Here is a 17,960-nt window from a genome sequence, read left to right as displayed (position 1 = left end):
CTAATGCCTCTGGAAAGGTTTCCCAAGGCAAAAAAAATCTTAGGTGACAGGTCAGACTAAGTGCGTTTTAAAAACCCCTTATGAGTACAACAACAGCAAGGACTGTGACATCGCCCGATATGACGCAGCCAGGGCCTCACCCTGGAGCCAGGCCTGACGTTGGGGCCCGTATAGCACTTGGTGGCCAGGTTTTATCCCATGAAACCTGGCCGGGCTCAGCCAGAAGGAGTGACTTGGGACCATTCTCCCGCAGGCCTACCACCGTAAGGGGCTGGTGCATTGTGTAACAGGTGGTGGTCGTAGGTTAGGACCACAACAACCCGATCGTCGGGCACAGAAACTCATAGGGGTTCTTTTTTCCTAATTACAAATTGTGTTTCTCCTTATTGCAGTAATAATCAATCTACAGGTTTTTTAGTACAATAACACATTCTTGAGTTTGCAATCTCTGAGATTTCCAGTTTAAAAGTAAATTAGGTTTAAATGGCAAGAGTTCCTGTGGGCGTGAAAGTTACTCTGTTAATTATGTCCCACTGCTGATAGCCATTTGCTTTTTCCACTTCCACATTAAAGTTTTAGATGTTAGGGTTCAGATGTTGCATAAAATTAATGCATATTGGCAATAATAATGATAAAAAATCTTTAAAAAACTGTAAAAAATGTTTACATTTTGCATTGTTGAATTGCTTTTAAAAAATTTGATGGAAGTGAAATTTAAAATGAAAATTCTGTTTAAGGACAAAATATGTTTGTAGTGAACATTAACAAGATCATAGTCAGATATATTTAAAATAAACAAGATTAAGCCAGTAAATGTAGCAAATATTGTTACTTTTGACCCAGCCGTGTGTTGCTTTTGTGCCTGTTGATGGGGTCAAAATTAACAATGTGCAACTTTTGTTTAAATTAAAGTTATATTGTAGTTTTTCTAAACTGATACAAAATAACACCTGATTTTGATAGACCACTGTTGTGAGTTAGTATCCACAGCAAAAATATTTCTGTTAAAAATTATCTTTTAAAAGGATTTTTTTTAATGAAAAATACTTTCGTTCCCGCTTTTCCCTCGCTTTTTCCAACAATCTTCAAAATATCTCAAAGGTTTGGAGCCACTTGAGAAATGGTGAGTACATTGGGTGAACTAAGGAGTGAGCTATTCTTTTAAGTCAAGATCAAATAGAGACTTTTTTCCCTCATTTTTAATAAAGCTAAAGTGTTACCAAAATTTCTGAAATGTCTTAATGTCTCAAACACAAAAGTACTCAATTATACTTGTAATACTAATATATTAAAACAACTCTAAACACAAATCCTTAAAAGCTTAGTGATCAGACAATATTGCACAGCAATGAATGCAGCAGGAGATGTTTACATCATCCGTCTCATGATGAATTCATTGGATCTGACTGTTGAGTCTTCCAGTCAATGTTAACTCGATTCAACCTGAACACTGAGTCCAAATGCCCATTCAATTTCTCATTGCATTTCATGGAAACTCAATCAAAACCAAAAGCTTTTTTTTCCCCCGAATGCTTTCCGTCTCCCTCAGTGAGACTTGTGTTATGAAGAAAGATTGCTGTCCACCATCAATAAACCAAAATAAATTAACAAAAAGGTTTGTTTGGAGTCAAACAGTGTAAGGGATTAAACATTAGCATGCCTGGTATTACCCCCTTAATACTATTTATATATTATTATATTTTTATATTATCATTTATTTATATATTATTACTATTTATATAATACTTTTTTTATACATTATTAAAAAGAGTCCAATAATATAATCTCAGAATGGACTGTGCAAATGTGTCCCAAAAGCATTTTACGAATGTTCCCATAAACATTATTTCAGAATTTTCTGGAAATGTTCAGTTTTGTAAATGGTTTATTTTTCCCCTGGTTATGCAAACGCTAGAGAAAACATCCCATTTTATCACTGAGCAAACATTTCAGAGAAGCATTCCATGAGATGTAAACCTTTAGACAACATAATTAACTTTGAACAAATATGCTACGGATGTTACTGGAACATTCGCTCATATCTTTGAGCGAAAGTCTCATTTATAGCTATTTTTATGAAGTTATTTTAAGTCCAGATGCCCATTCTCCTTGAAAACCTCTCAATGAGGCTCCTGTGTAACCATTAAAGTCAATAAACAATGCTGGAAAACAGTTTTTTATTTTTTCCAAAGAGGTTAAACTTCACCATGATGGAAACTGGACACTTAGGCTCAAACCCAATTCTAATTTTGTACTCCTACCCCTTCCCCTTGGCCCTTACAACCGAAGTTTAAGGGGAAGGGCTTTAAAATTTACCCTTAAGAATTGGGACAGCACTACAGCACCTGCACACGTCATCATATGTCATCGGGATCTCTTGCTTCATATGAGATCAGACGATGGCGACTGCTGTAGTGATTCCAGTTGTGTTATTTTTTGGTATTTATCTTTAGGAAATCACTGAAGGCATAGATTATGTTATCATATCGATCTAATGTGGCAATAAGATCGTAACTATACTGTGTATTAACACCATGGCCATGGACACTATAAAAAGGTCATTCTCAACCACTAGACATTACTGACATGGTATCGGAGTGTCAGAATGTTGTGGGACTGCTATACAGGAGTTATTATCAGGGATTATAGATAGCGAAATTTATCTTTTTTTTTTTTGCATTTTTATTTTAAATGCATGATGGTAAAACACAAACACGGTTATAAATATATTAAAATGTGTTTGTTTGTCATAAAAAAATCATAATAATGATAAAAAATACTAATTTGTGGATCTCTTTACTTCCGGGTTCAGCAATGCTGCCGCTGTGGCTGGTGCATTCTGGGAAATTTTCTTACCCCTTGGTTTCGAGTGTGGTCCTGAAAAATCTTCGTTCGAGAACTGGGATTGGGCCTTAATGTCCAATTTGTTTTATATAAAAAGCACCATAGAACAAAGAATATCATAGAAATGTTTTGTTAATGTTCCCATTATCTTTTTGGGGGAAAAGTAAAACTTGAATGTTTTCTGAAAGTTTATAGTGTCCAGTTTTTTAAAAGACTGGACACTTAAAGGCCAATTTGTTTAACATGAAAAGATGCATAAAAATATCCAAAGCAATATTTTGTTAATGTTCCCATCAGCTTCTGTAATACTTTTATTATTATTATTATTATTAAAAAAAAAAAAAAAAATATATATATATATATATATATATATATATATATATATATATATATATATATATATATATATATATATATATATATATATATATATATATATATATATATTCAAAATCTCAAAACATCCATCAGATTATGTATTATACCTTTCACAATATTGGAATTTTCTGCCCTGAACACATTGTAGCTGTTTTGGTTGCCTGTGCCTTTAATGCAAATAAGCTAGTTCTCCCTTCCCACTGTTCTCATGTCTGACATGAAGGAAGCAGATCTCACGCAACGTCTGTGAAAAATACTACAGTTAGAACTTTCCCAATGATTATTTAATGTATTTGTTGTGGAGTTAACTCAAGCCTTTTTGCAATGAGTCATACATAGACTAGGGATGCACAATATATCGCTTCAGAATCAATATCGCAATGTGTGCAATCGCAATAGAGACACTGCAGCATCTTCAATGTACAGTGTTTACATTTTACAGTACATTTGATTATTTGATAATAGGGGTAAGACAAAATAGTGATATGCATGAGGTGACGCTTCTCGTAATGGAGGATCAAACATATATCAATGTTGCAATTCTACGAAAAATATGCGCTGTTAATAAAATAAATACATCTTAAAACTTTTTGATGCATATTGTGGAGGGTTTTCTTGTGTATATCTCTGTTATTGTTATCTATTATTATTGGGGGCAAAATATCGTGATAATATCGTATCGTGTTGCTGTATCACTTTTATTTTTATCTTACTTATTAATTCTTGTGATTTCTTTGATTCACTCGTCTATAAGATTATTCCAATCTAAGTTAATGATTTCATTCCAGATAGAGCTATTCAGGTCATCTGCCAATATTGTGTTCATATCGCAATGTAAATAGCAGCAAAATAAAATAGCGCAATGTCAGATTTGTCTAATATCATGCAGCCCTAACATAGGTAACACTATTTAACTTAAATCAAACTGAACGAATGTCTCTTTACGTGTGCAGTGTAAAGGATTAAAGTCAAAGCACTTACGTAAGGGATGCCAAAGAGGTTAAACTCCAGCATGCCAGGTATCGCCCACTTAATGTCATTCCAGTTGGCGCCGTTGTCTCCCAACCAATGTCCAGAATATTTGCCCACACCGGGGAATGAAGAGCGGGTGAAGACCATGGATCGGTTGGTCCCAAACACTTCTTTCGATGCCCTAGAAGCAAAAAAAAAAAAAAATCACAAAATTGCATTGCTGGCACGGCGATAAAACCCACATGAGGGAGGCTTTGGAAAGACACGATGCCAAGTAGGGTGGCCCAGAAAAACAGAGAAATGACAAACACACAAGCTGGTGTTAAGTGGGAGTTGAGCTGAACGAGAAAGGGGGCGTATGGAGAAACGAGAGTGGAACAAATCGATGATGTAGAAATTACAAGATGAGTAAAACAGATTTCCTGCTGAAAATAAAAGCAGCGAGAAGGAGCAAGCATGATACAATTGAGATCTATTCAAGCCCCTTTGAGGAAAACATCCGGCCTTATGACAGTTCTGGCCATACGCTAGTGAAACGCTGAGTCACACGTGACGCTTGTTGAGTCAGTACTGCTGTGACTGACTCAGAGCTGGCGCGTTCTTCCAGCATTCACCAAATAAAGCACTTCAATTATTTTCTTTTTTTTTGGATTGTCCTTAATGTGTTTCCTAATGATAAAGATTATTATTATTTTAAAAATATAGATTTTTTTTTCTTATTCACATACAGCTGGAAAAATAAGCATTGAACATGTCATGTTTATTTCCTGGGAATATTATTTCTAAAGGAGCTGTTTACATGGAATTGAACCAGCTTTGGTAAAAACTCAAACAAAACAAACATAAAAACGAAACAAAACAAAACAAAACAAAACAAAACAAAAGAAAACAAAACAAAACAAAACAAAACAAAACAAAACAAATCTGAAAAATGAGTTCTGTGTGATAACAATTGATTAACACAAGGAGAAAGCACTGAACTACGGAAACATATTTAATACTTTATATAAAGGCTTTATTGGTGCTGACAGCTTAAAGCATACCTGTCAACCCTCCCGTTTTTCCCGGGATTCTCCCGTATTTTACTGTTCAATCCCGCTATCATACCGCAAAGGTATTTTCCTGTATTTTCAGTCTTTCTCTGAGCAGCCGAGCCTCCCTACACACCGCTCCTATCGCCGAACCACCAGGGGTCACCCCTAGCTCTAAAACGGGAGTCTTCTGTGCTTTCGCTTTGTTTAGTAATGAAAACACTTATAAATGAATATTAATAACGGTGCGATTCCATTTCCTTTTGATTACAGGTGCCGTCGCCCGTCCTATACAATCCTATATATATATATATATATATATATATATATATATATATATATATATATATATATATATATATATATATATATATATATATATAACATTTTAATGTCATGAAAAAAAAAGATTTTAAAAAGACTTTAAAATGTTGATTTAAATATGAAATACGTTTCAAAGCAGTAGTTTGTAGCTGCATAATACAAAATACAGACCAAATAATTTTAATAACTCCAGCTATTTAAAAATGATAGTAATGGCAACTATTAAACTTAACTTTTCCAAATTTGATTGTAATGCAATAATGAGCATCTTTTATAAAGCTGCTTTGAAACAATAATTATTGTGAAAAGCGCTATACAAATCAACTTGAATAGAATTGAATATAAAGTGCAACACTCACCTCTCAGTGGCCAGAACCATTGAGTAGCCATAAAGACTGTGGACATCATAGTGGTTCCCCCATTTCTGTTTAGCATCCATACACAAGGTCTTACTGTACATCAGGTCATCAAGGATACCTTAGAGAGCGAAAATAAATACGAATGATTACAGATGGTCAGCATGTGAATAAACCCAGCAGAAGATGTGTTTGAGTGAGACTCACGTGGGGTGAACGGTGGATAGTTGAGTTTGTTGTCAGCGCAGCCTTTGTTACTTCCCTTTATAAAGTTGGAGATCTCGTTCATGTCCTTGGAAACAAAACAGTAATTAGTTCAGCGCTCGCTAATTCAGGCTGATAATTGTCTGGAGATTAAAGCAGAAAACCCTTAAGGGAGGCTTTAAAGTCAACATGAAATGGCATTCGCGACCGTTTTACTTTCATTATGCGACAAATTGTGGGGCAGGACTTGATTTTATCAGTTAAGAATTGACTGGATGGTGTAAAGTGTGTGAGCTAAATGTTCTTCGACAAAGTCACTACACTGCTTTCTCTATTGTAATACAGTAATGCATTTCCTGTAAAGCCGATTGAAATGATATGTACTTAATTAATGAAAACTATTTAATTGAATTAAACTGGAGCTCATACTGGTAGTGGGACAGTTTAAGGCTTTTCACCATTTAAAGCCGGTACACACTGCGATGCTTTTCGTTCATGCTTATCATCAGCGTTTTTTTAGATGTTTTTCCGCATTCAAACGCAAACGATGAGCAGAGTGAAAGTGCAAAATCACCACCTGACGTTAGATGCCGCTTAATGAACTTACAAGTCATGAAAGAAAAGTGACCATCGAATCCTATGTGCTACTCTCACTAATAACTCCCTCCTGCCGACATTATTGTACCATCTCAGAAATTATTTGGTTCCTCAAAGGTACTTTTTAGGTACATTCGGGTACTAATAAAATACCTTTTAGGTACCACTGTGGACTATTTGGGTATAAATATGTACATTTAAAAAAGGTACTGCCCCATTGACTGCTCCTGTACCTTTATTTCTGAGAGTGTAGTTGCTGCTGCATTTATCATACAGCTCTATGTGTTCAGAGACCAATGAAAAAAGCAGCTACACATTCATCTAGACTCATCTTCTTCAATTCTTCTTCAATTAATAAATGAAATGAAAATAAATGAAATGAAAATAAATAAATATATAAATGAAAAAAATAACAATAAAACATAATAATAAAATACCATACAAAAAAGAATATATATATATATATATATATATATATATATATATATATATATATATATATATATATATATAGTGGAAACAAACCAAATGTATTACAGAAAAAGATACAAAATATGATTAGTTACTTTACTTAACAAAAAATAAAAACTAAGTAAATCTGTTGGAACTGATATGTTGATTCAGCTTTATCTCTAAATCTCTATTATTCTGCATTAAGTTCATCTACTAAAAAAATTTATGCCAACAGGTTTAATCTCTTTTTTTAAGTAAAGTCAAATAATTAATTTAAAAGCAACAGGTTTTATCCCATTTTTATGTAATGTCAACTAACTGATTTTCACAGTGTACTATTTAACTTTTACTTAATGTGTGTTTCTTAATAATAAATAATGATAAAACTATAATTTTTCTCATTTACTTAATTTAAATGATTTATTAGATTATACTTAAATTTAAATGGCTAAACAATTGGATAAAATAAAATTAATAAAATTAATAAATGAAATGAAAATAAATGAAAATGAATAAATAAATCAATAAATGAAAAAAAAAAATAAAACAAAATTGAAATAAAATAAAGCGAAACAGAATAAAATAAAAATACAATACAATACAATATATATCTATATGTCTATATGTCTATATATATATATATATATATATATATATATATATATATATATATATATATATATATATATATATATATATATATTTACATTTACATTTAGTCATTTAGCAGACGCTTTTATCCAAAGCGACTTACAAATGAGGACAAGGAAGCAATTTACACAACTATAAGAGCAACAATGAATAAGTACTAAAGGCAAGTTTCAGGTCTGTAAAGTCTAAGAAGGGAAGTGTTAGTAGTTTTTTTTTTTTTTTTTTTTTTTTTTTGTTCAGTTAGTTAGTGTGATATTCAAAGAGGCAATTGCAGATTAGGAAGTGAAGTGGAGACTAAATAGTTGAGTTTTTAGTCGTTTCTTGAAAATAGCGAGTGACTCTGCTGTTCTGATGCAGTTAGGGAGTTCATTCCACCAACTGGGCAGATTGATCGTGAGCGTTCGCGAAAGTGATTTTTTCCCTCTTTGGGATGGAACCACGAGGCGACGTTCATTCACAGAACGCAAGTTTCTGGAGGGCACATAGATCTGCAGAAGTGAGTGCAGATAAGAAGGTGCTAGGCCAGAAGTCACTTTGTAGGCAAACATCAGAGTTTTGAATTTGATGCGAGCAGCAACTGGCAGCCAGTGCAAATGGACTAGCAGCGGAGTGACATGTGCTCGTTTAGGTTCATTGAAGACAACTCGTGCTGCTGCATTCTGGAGCAGTTGAAGAGGCTTGATAGAGTTAGCTGGAAGCCCAGCTAGTAGAGAGTTGCAGTAATCCAGTTTGGAGAGAACAAGAGCTTGAACAAGGAGTTGAGCTGCATGTTCAGATAAGAAGGGTCGGATCTTTCTGATGTTATAGAGTGCAAATCTGCACGATCGAGCAGTTCTAGAAATGTGGTCAGAGAAGTTTAGTTGGTCATCAATCGTTACTCCAAGGCTTTTCACCATTTTGGATGCCGTAATGGTTGCCCCATCCATCTGGATTGAAAAGTTATGGTGTAGAGTCAGGTTGGCAGAAACTACAAGCATTTCCGTTTTTGCGAGGTTCAGCTGAAGATGATGATCTTTCATCCAGTGTGAAATATCCAACAGGCAGGCTGAGATACGAGCTGGAACCGAGGGATCATCAGGATGAAAAGAGAGGTATAGCTGGGTATCATCAGCATAGCAGTGGTAGGAGAATCCATGTCTCTGGATGACTGGTCCTAGAGATGATGTGTAGATGGAGAAGAGAAGTGGCCCAAGAACAGAGCCTTGAGGTACCCCAGTGTTTAGATGCTGTAGGTTGGACACCTCTCCCCTCCAAGACACCCTGAATGACCTGTCAGAGAGGTAAGATCTGAACCATTGTATAACAGTGCCCGCAACGCCCAGTGACTCAAGCGTAGATAGCAGGATCTGGTGGTTGACAGTGTCAAAAGCAGCTGACAAGTCCAGCAAAATGAGGACTGATGATTTAGAGTCTGCTTTAGCCAGTCTGAGATCCTCCACGACCGAGAGCAGGGCAGTCTCAGTTGAGTGGCCTTTCTTAAAGCCGGATTGCTTGTTGTCCATGAGATTGTTTTGAGTAAGAAAGTCCAGGACTTGATTGAACACTACTTTCTCCAGAATCTTGGCCATGAATGGAAGCAGGGATACTGGTCTGTAGTTTTCAAGTAGTGTATGGTCCAGGTTGGGTTTCTTTAGCAGTGGGGTTACCCTAGCCTGCTTAAATGTAGTGGGGAATAAACCAGAGTCAAGAGATGTGTTAATTATGTGAGTCAGTGTTGGTATGACTGCAGGAGAGATGGCTTGCAAGAGATGAGAGGGAATGGGATCGAGTGGACAGGTGGTTGCATGGCTAGATAGCACAAGTTTGGACACCTCAGACTCAGAGAGCTGAGAAAAAGAGGTGAGTGTGTGTGGTGTTGGTGTTGTATGTTGCGTGTTTGTTGTAGGTGCAGCAAATTGAGCACTGATTTTTGCAGTTTTGGTGCAGAAGAATGTAGCAAAGTCATCAGTAGTAAGTGTGGAGGATGCGGGTGGAGGAGGAGGATAGAGGAGGGAGGAAAATGTTTTAAAAAGTAGGCGAGGATTAGTGGCATTGTTGATTTTCAGACGGTAATACGTCTGCTTTGCAGAAGTAACCTCAGCTGAGAAAGAGGACAGAAGAGTTTGGTATGTTAAGAGATGTGCAGGATTTTTAGTTTTCCGCCAAATTCTCTCCGCAGCCCGAAGTTTTGAGCGATGCTCACGGAGAGCATCCGAGAGCCAGGGTGCAGGAGGACTGGCACGGGCTGGCCTGGATGCAAGAGGACATAATCGGTCTAGACATGATGCTAGTGTATAGCATCTATATATAGCATATATATATATAGCATATATATATATAGCATCTATATATATATATATATATATATATATATATATATATATATATATATATATATATATATATATATATATATATATATATATATATATATATATATATATATATATATATATATAAATATATATATATATATATATATATATATATATATATATATATATAAATATATATATATATATATATATATATATATATATATATATATATATATATATATATATATATATATATACACACACACAAAATATCATAAAACTAAAAATACAATACAATACAATAAAATAAATGAAACAAATAAAAACTAAATAAACAGATAAAATAAATAAATAAATAAATAAATAAATAAATAAATAAATAAATAAATAAATAAATAAATAAATAAATAAATAAATAAATAAATACATGAAAGAAATAAAGCGAACTAAAAATAAAATAATGTGAAATAAAATAATAATTTCTAAATTAGAATAAATATTATTATAGAAATGAAAGATATTTACTTTATATATATATATAAATATATATATATATATATATATATATATATATATATATATATATATATATATATATATATATATATATATATAACAATCGATTTGTAACTTCACACCTTTTGCCATTTGAACATCACTACATATCATGCATTAAAAGGTTTGCTAAATATTTTTTTATTTTATTGCCAACATATTTAAATGTTCTTTCTGTTCTCTTGTGTTGATATGTGTGTACACGTATGTACCCTGAGCTCCTGTAAACCACAAAAAAATTCTGACTTGGCAAATAAAGCTCATTCTGATATTAATTCAAAGTCCTATTCTATTATGTTAATAGAGCTTTGCTGTGCTCGAATATCAAGATTAATACATATTGATGCAGTGACATATAAAGTATTGATCTGGAGACTCCGCAGGAAGTTGGAGATTGGGATTGGAACATGTTTCATGACCTTTCATGACCTTTCGGCAGAGTGGTGAAATGATTCGATTCAATATTTAGTCACTGGTAATGATCTCTGTGGGTTACTTACAATCCAAAGAGCATCGTGCTTGACTTCTTTGTGGAAACGTGAAATCTCATCAACCCACCACTTAATGCAAGCCTCATTAGTGAAGTCAGGGAACACGGTTTCTCCTGGCCAGACCTGTGATGCGAGAGAGAAGAAGAAAAAGGTGCTTAAATGCCATTAAAATACTGCCACAGTGGAATGCATGAATAAATTATAATAAAAAATAATAATTATGATTATATTTTATAAATAATTACAATGTGCTTAAACTATATTTAAATAATGTCACAATGTAATGCATTAATAAAAAGTTATAATAAAAATAGTTAATATTGTATATTATTTTAATAATTATAATGTGATTAAATGGCATTAAAATAATGCCACAACGTAATGAAATTAAACATTGAATGTATAATTTCTTTATTTTTTTTTAGTAATTAGAACATGCTTAAATTCCATTTAAATATTGTCACAATGTACTGCATGAATAAATAAATTATAATAAATGATACAAATTGAACTAATATTTCTAAATAATGTCACAACATAATGCTTAAATAAATAAACTATAATAAATATAAAAATTGAATGAATATTTTCTTACAATTTTGTTAAAATAATTATTTTTTTAAATAAAATGATTAAAATAATTAAAATCGTGCCACAAGGTAATGCATGAATAATAATAATAATAATAATAATAATAATAATAATAATAATAATAATAATAATAATAATAATAATAATAATAATAATAGTAATAATAATAATAATAATAATAATAATGGAATGCATAAATAAAAAACAATAGTAATAAAAATAATACATATCTTTTCTCTTTTTATGGATTAGAATGTGCTTAAATTGCATTAAAATAATGTCACAATGTAAAGCATAAATAAATAAATTATAAAAGGTAATAAAAATGTAATAAATATTTTCTTTATATATATATATATATATATATATATATATATATATATATATATATATACATACATATATATATATATATATATATATATATATATATATATATATATATATATATATATATATATATATATATATATATAATTATAATCTTTTAATAAAACAATAATTAATAAATTATTGTTTTATTAATAATAATTAATAATTAACAATTAATAATGAATAAATAATTAAAATAATGCCACAATGGAATGCAATAATAATAATAATAATAATAATAATAATAATAATAATAATAATAATAATAATAATAATAATAATAATAATAATAATAATAATAATGGAATGCAGTTCATGATTAAAGACATTCTATTAATAAACATTTTGAATTAATATTTTCTTCTTTTCAATTTTTAGAATGTGCTTAAATGCCATTAAAATAATGCCAAAATTGAATGTATGAATAAAGAATTTTAATAAATAAAAAATAATGAGTATTTTTTTTCTGGCATTCCCTCACAAACATCACAATCTGTCAGTGATGACACTCAGCGCTGCATTAAGAGCCTGTCTGTATGTTTCTTTTTATTTTCGCCTTTATGTGTTTAAGCCGCTGGCATTTCCATTCCCTCTTGTGTACTTTTCTTTTCCTCATCTCACATGGCTCTGAGAGTGATATTGAACTCTAATGCAAAATCGATGCAAACATTGACCCGAAATAAAACTATAAAAAAGCAATTAGCATCTGGCGATGCCTAATCGGCCACATAATCACAAGTGATAATTTTGCCATGTGATATGTGCCTTATTGCCCTGAGGGGCGATTGATATATGATCTAACCCAAGGTTGCAGATGCTAAATTAATGTCCTTCCTCATGGAAATCACATGGCAACAGCAGATGTCCATTCTATCTTCCACTTACTCAAGACTCACTTACTATTACCAAACATTAATACATTAAACATTAATATGTTATAAAAAATTAAATAAATAAATAAATAAATAAATAATAATAATAATAATAATAATAATAATAATAATAATGTTTTATTCATTCATTCATTCATTTTCTTTTCGGCATAGTCCCATTAATAATCTGGGGTCGAAACAACGGAATGAACCGCCAACTAATCAGCATATGTTTCCAGCTGCAAACCAGTACTGGGAAATGATGTTTTTTGATTTGAAAGCAATAATAAAAAGTCAATGTGGTAGTGAAAATATAGTGTCAAATATGCATTTTTAGAATAATCTTTAGTTCTAAGTGTCACATTATCCTATAGAAATAATGTATTAATAACATTTGGTAATAATAATAATAATAATAATAATAATAATAATAATAATAATAATAATAATTATTATTATTATTATTATTATTATTATAATTATTATTATTATTATTATTATTATTATTATTATTATTATTACCAAAGAATAATAATACATTAAACATTAATATCTAAATAATATACTACTACTACTACTACTACTACTACTACTACTACTACTACTAATAATAATAATAATAATAATAATAATAATTATTATTATTATTATTATTATTATTTTATTATTACATTTTTTCAAAACTGATTAATTTTGTGTAAACCATTATTCTCAAATGTAGCATTATAAATACTTTTAATGTCTCAAATCAATTTAACATTTAAAATGTTTGATTTAATATGTATTGATTAGGAAATATATATTTTTGCCAATTTAAAATAATAAATTAACCATGTGAATCCAGATCAGACTGCTCAGCTACTTTTCTTGTCGCACAATACAAAGATATGTCAACAGAACACATTACTACAACTATCGAAACCAATGGTCATGTGAATCATTTAGGTATTTTTTGGGGTCAGTTAACCAACAAAAACAAATAATCCAACAAAATGTCACGATCAGAAGTAGATATAAAGGATGATTTTTACCTCTCCCACTAGAGGCGTTTCACCATCTGATTCAGTGACCCAAACTTTAGCTGCATGTCCCCTGTCGACTGTGTCATACGGTCCGTTTAACCTGCGCCCTGTGGATACGGCAGGATCCTGTAATGAAGAAAATATGTAGAGATGCTCAACAAAACAGCTAAATACCCTCAAATAAAATCATATTCAGCTAATTGACTCAATATTTGCAACTGTCCAAAAATAAGAAGTGACTGGTCAACCTATTAAACCTTGTGTATTATTCAGATTGACTACTCTTACATTATGTTCAGGGCTGTTTTAGCCCCATTGACTTCCATTAAAAGGACATTTTTTGTTTGCGAAGCCATGAACCAGCTACGATCAAGAAGGCATGATTATAAGATGTCATGCTTTGCAATCAAAAAATGTCATTATAATGAATGTCAATGGGGCAAAAACAGCCCTGAACACAAAGAAAGGGTAGTCAATTTGAGTGTATTGTTGAATTTTTGAAAATTTTCAAAGCATTTTCCTAAATTATGTGTCAAAATAAGTTCTCCTAATATCATCCCATTTGCTGAAACAGAGAAAGTTATGATCGAATTACGAGTCAAAATCCCCCCAGAGTGGACGAAAACATCCCCAAACAGCACTCAAGGGTTAAATAGTATGAATATGATACCATTATACAGCATATATAAACCCACAATATCAATCTCTCACCAGTATGACAATGTATTTCTGTCCTTTATCATGCATGTAGTCAGCAAAGTTGGGCAGATCCGCAAATTTCACCAAATCATAGGTAAAGATCTTTTTTTCCTCCATGTAGTCAATGTCAGTGTACTGGACGTCCTGAAACACAAAATATATAGACATAAATAGTCATGCTACTTTGACATTTTGATTTCTGCTTCCCCTAATTATATTGTTTGACTTTACTGTCAAATTAGAATAGTACGGCAAATTATTTAAAGGGACAGAACACCTAAATTTACTCATTTACTCTCCCCTTTTTATACATGCTACAGATGCATGCATATCTGTTGGACACAAAATGAGATGTTTTGAAGCATGCTGGTAGCTGCCACCCATTGACTTTCATAGTATTATTGTTTTTTGTTCTTACTATGAGCTCAAATGGTACCACCAATCAGCTTTCTTCAAAATATCTTCTGTAAAACTCATAAAAAGGTATAAAACCAGATAAGGGAGTGTAAATGATGAGGTAATTTTTATTTCTGTGTAAGGTGAACTATCCCTTTACATTATTGTGATATAAAATTGACAAATTGATTATATGACTGCTTGTCATCTTCTTTCAGCTTTGAGTCTATGACAACCCATAAAATCCTACGGTAAAAAGTTGTAAAATATTTATACAAATAGAAGACATTGTTAACATATTAAACATAACTGGAAGTCATATTATGTGCCTGTTTTTGAAATTTGGGTTAGAAGCTTCAGTTTTGTGTTGCCCATGGAGAAATGCGATATGGGATGACAAATAAACTAAACACATTTTTAAAAATCTGGAGCCCAATTATGTTCTATATCAGTAATGCTAACTTGTAACTCTTTATAAGTGAGATTGGTCTGGAGTAAGTCGAATTGTGGAGCCTATGCATTTCTCTGTAAATTATTTTTGTTTCATATTTAAATCTATTTATTTCCTTATGCTTTCTGGATCATGTTGTATTATGTTGTGTCTGACTATTTGTATATTTTGAAATGGCCTTTGTAACCCCGCCTTATTTTTATTTATTTATTTTTTTATGTTGTTTTTTTTCTGTTTATGTTGTTGATTATTTGTTATGCTAAAAACAATAAAAAGATTAAAAAAAACAAACAAAAAAACATATTAAACATAGTAATTCTGTCATCTCTATCTCGAACCTTTTAGCACAGACAACCGTTTAAAGATGTATACTTGTGATTGTAACCCCGCCAGTTCTACACCACCACCCAACCCACTCTTAGCTGGGCGACTCTCCGCATGGAAGACAAAGAGGCTGAAAATCATGGCCTCTATTGTAACTTGAGCATCTTTTAGAGGTCAGAGGAGTGAGGTTTACCTACACAGCACTTTACTAGCTGGCCTTTGTGACACTCACCCCCCTAAACCTCCCTCCCATCCGGGTCACGGCACCAATACAACCCACCGGTCCCATACCACCCAACCTGCTTCGAGCTGGGATCAAACCGGCTACTCTCCGCATGGGATTGTGCTGCTCTAATAAGGAGGCTAAAGACCATGGCCTCTAGCGTCAGTTGCTAGAGCGCATTTTAGAGGTAAGAGGAGTGAGGTTTACCTGCACAGCACTTCACTAGCTGGCTTCTGCTACCCCACCCCCATAAACATCACTTCCATCCGGGTCACGGCACCAATGTAACCTCACCGGTCTTGCAACACTCAACCTGCTTCGAGCTGGGATTGAACTGGCAACTCTCCGCATGGTGGTCAGTTGCTCTAACAAGGAGGCTAAAGACGATGACCTCTATCGTCTGTCACCAGTGCACACTTTAGAGGTCAGAAAAGTGAGGTTTACTTGCACAGCAGTTCACTAACGCCCCATTCACACGGGGCTTCAGCATCAATGCTTGACAGAGGGCGTGTCTGAAGTCGGGGCTGACGTGTTCGTCATAGCAGCGTCAGCCAATGAAATGAGTCAGCAATAGGCCACTGTCTGAGATGGTGTATTTGCATACAGCAATCTGATTGGCTGAGACTTCCTTCGGTGCTTAAAAAGTTAAGCAAGTCCCAACTTCTGCAGCCAGCAATGCCTCTGAAGCGGCTCCGGCGGATCCACAATGCAGTTTGGCAACGCCTGACGTCACCCATTCAAAGTGAATGGAAAGTGTTGAAGCTGACGCCTCATGTGAATGGAGCCCCCTAAACTTCACTCCCATCTGGGTCACAGCACCAAAGTAACCCCTCGGGTCCTACACCACCCAACCCGCTTCAAGCTGGGATCGAACTGGCGACTCTCCACATGGGAGTTTGTTGCTCTAAAAAGGAGACTAAAGAAAATGGCCTCTGGCGTCTGTCACTACAACACCTTTTAGAGGTCAAAGGAGTGAGGTTTAGCTGCACAGCACTTCACTAGCTGGCCTCTGTTACACTCACCCACCTAAACCTCACTCCCATGCGGGTCACAGCACCAATGTAACCCTGCCGGTCCTACACCATCCAACCCGCTCCGAGCTGGGACAGAACTGGCCACTCTCCACATGACAGTCGGTTGCTCTAACAAGGAGACTAAAGACAATGGTCCCCATGCAGCATCTGTTGCTAGAGTACCTTTAGAGGTCAGAGTAGTGAGGTTTACCTGCACAGCACTTCACTTGCTAGCCTCTGTTACACTCATCCCCCTAAACCTCACTCTCCTCCAGGTCATGACCAATCCTACACCACCTAACTTAAACCGACGAGTTGGGATAGAACCAGCAAGTTGGGATCGAACCGTCAACTCTCCCTTTTTTTTCGGTATATATTAGGTGATTGACAGGTTGCTCCACCCCTCACATTAGTAAACACTTTAGCAGTGAAGAGATGTAGAAGGTATTTGTTTCCTTTTGTACAATAAAACAATAAATAAAACTGCAACAGCAATTAAGAGTCCAAGATTTGCGGCTTGTTTGAACTACTTAACTAAATGATTTGAATCAACACCATATTTAAGTTTTTTGGGGAGACAACCTATTTGATTTATGTTTAATCCACTTAAATTTGTAAAAACAATTAAACTAAGTCGATCGATTTGTGTTGAGATCTGTGTGGAACTCTGCATTTTTTACACTGACTTAATATGCCCAGACAATTCTGTTACTGACCACTAGGTGGCGACTGTGCAGTTACACTCAGGCTACGGTTGTCAAAAAACATCAACTATGCTCTGAATATTCAACAGCCTCTTGAGTATTTACACTTTACTGCTGTTATTTTGCACGACGGAACTGTC

At 33.5% G+C, this 17,960-nt stretch overlaps 1 protein-coding gene across 1 annotated transcript in view; it reads right to left on the bottom strand.

Moving 5' to 3' along the window:
• The window catches only part of si (sucrase-isomaltase), a 135,362-nt gene that overhangs the window by 93,019 nt on the left and 24,383 nt on the right, over window positions 1–17,960 (bottom strand). The window contains exons 11-16 of the mRNA XM_087292769.1: window positions 14,722–14,853; window positions 14,020–14,136; window positions 11,163–11,276; window positions 6,113–6,197; window positions 5,909–6,026; window positions 4,204–4,375 (exon numbers count right to left, since the gene is read on the bottom strand). Coding sequence (XP_087148895.1) covers window positions 4,204–4,375; window positions 5,909–6,026; window positions 6,113–6,197; window positions 11,163–11,276; window positions 14,020–14,136; window positions 14,722–14,853 — 738 coding nt within the window. The remainder of the gene's footprint in view (window positions 1–4,203; window positions 4,376–5,908; window positions 6,027–6,112; window positions 6,198–11,162; window positions 11,277–14,019; window positions 14,137–14,721; window positions 14,854–17,960) is intronic.

Source organism: Danio rerio, chromosome 18, assembly GCF_052040795.2.
Source record: "Danio rerio strain M-AB ecotype USA chromosome 18, GRCz13ab, whole genome shotgun sequence".
Taxonomy (NCBI): domain Eukaryota; kingdom Metazoa; phylum Chordata; class Actinopteri; order Cypriniformes; family Danionidae; genus Danio; species Danio rerio.
The sequence above is the reverse complement of the archived record's forward strand: the minus strand, read 5'-3'. Positions and strand labels throughout refer to the sequence as shown.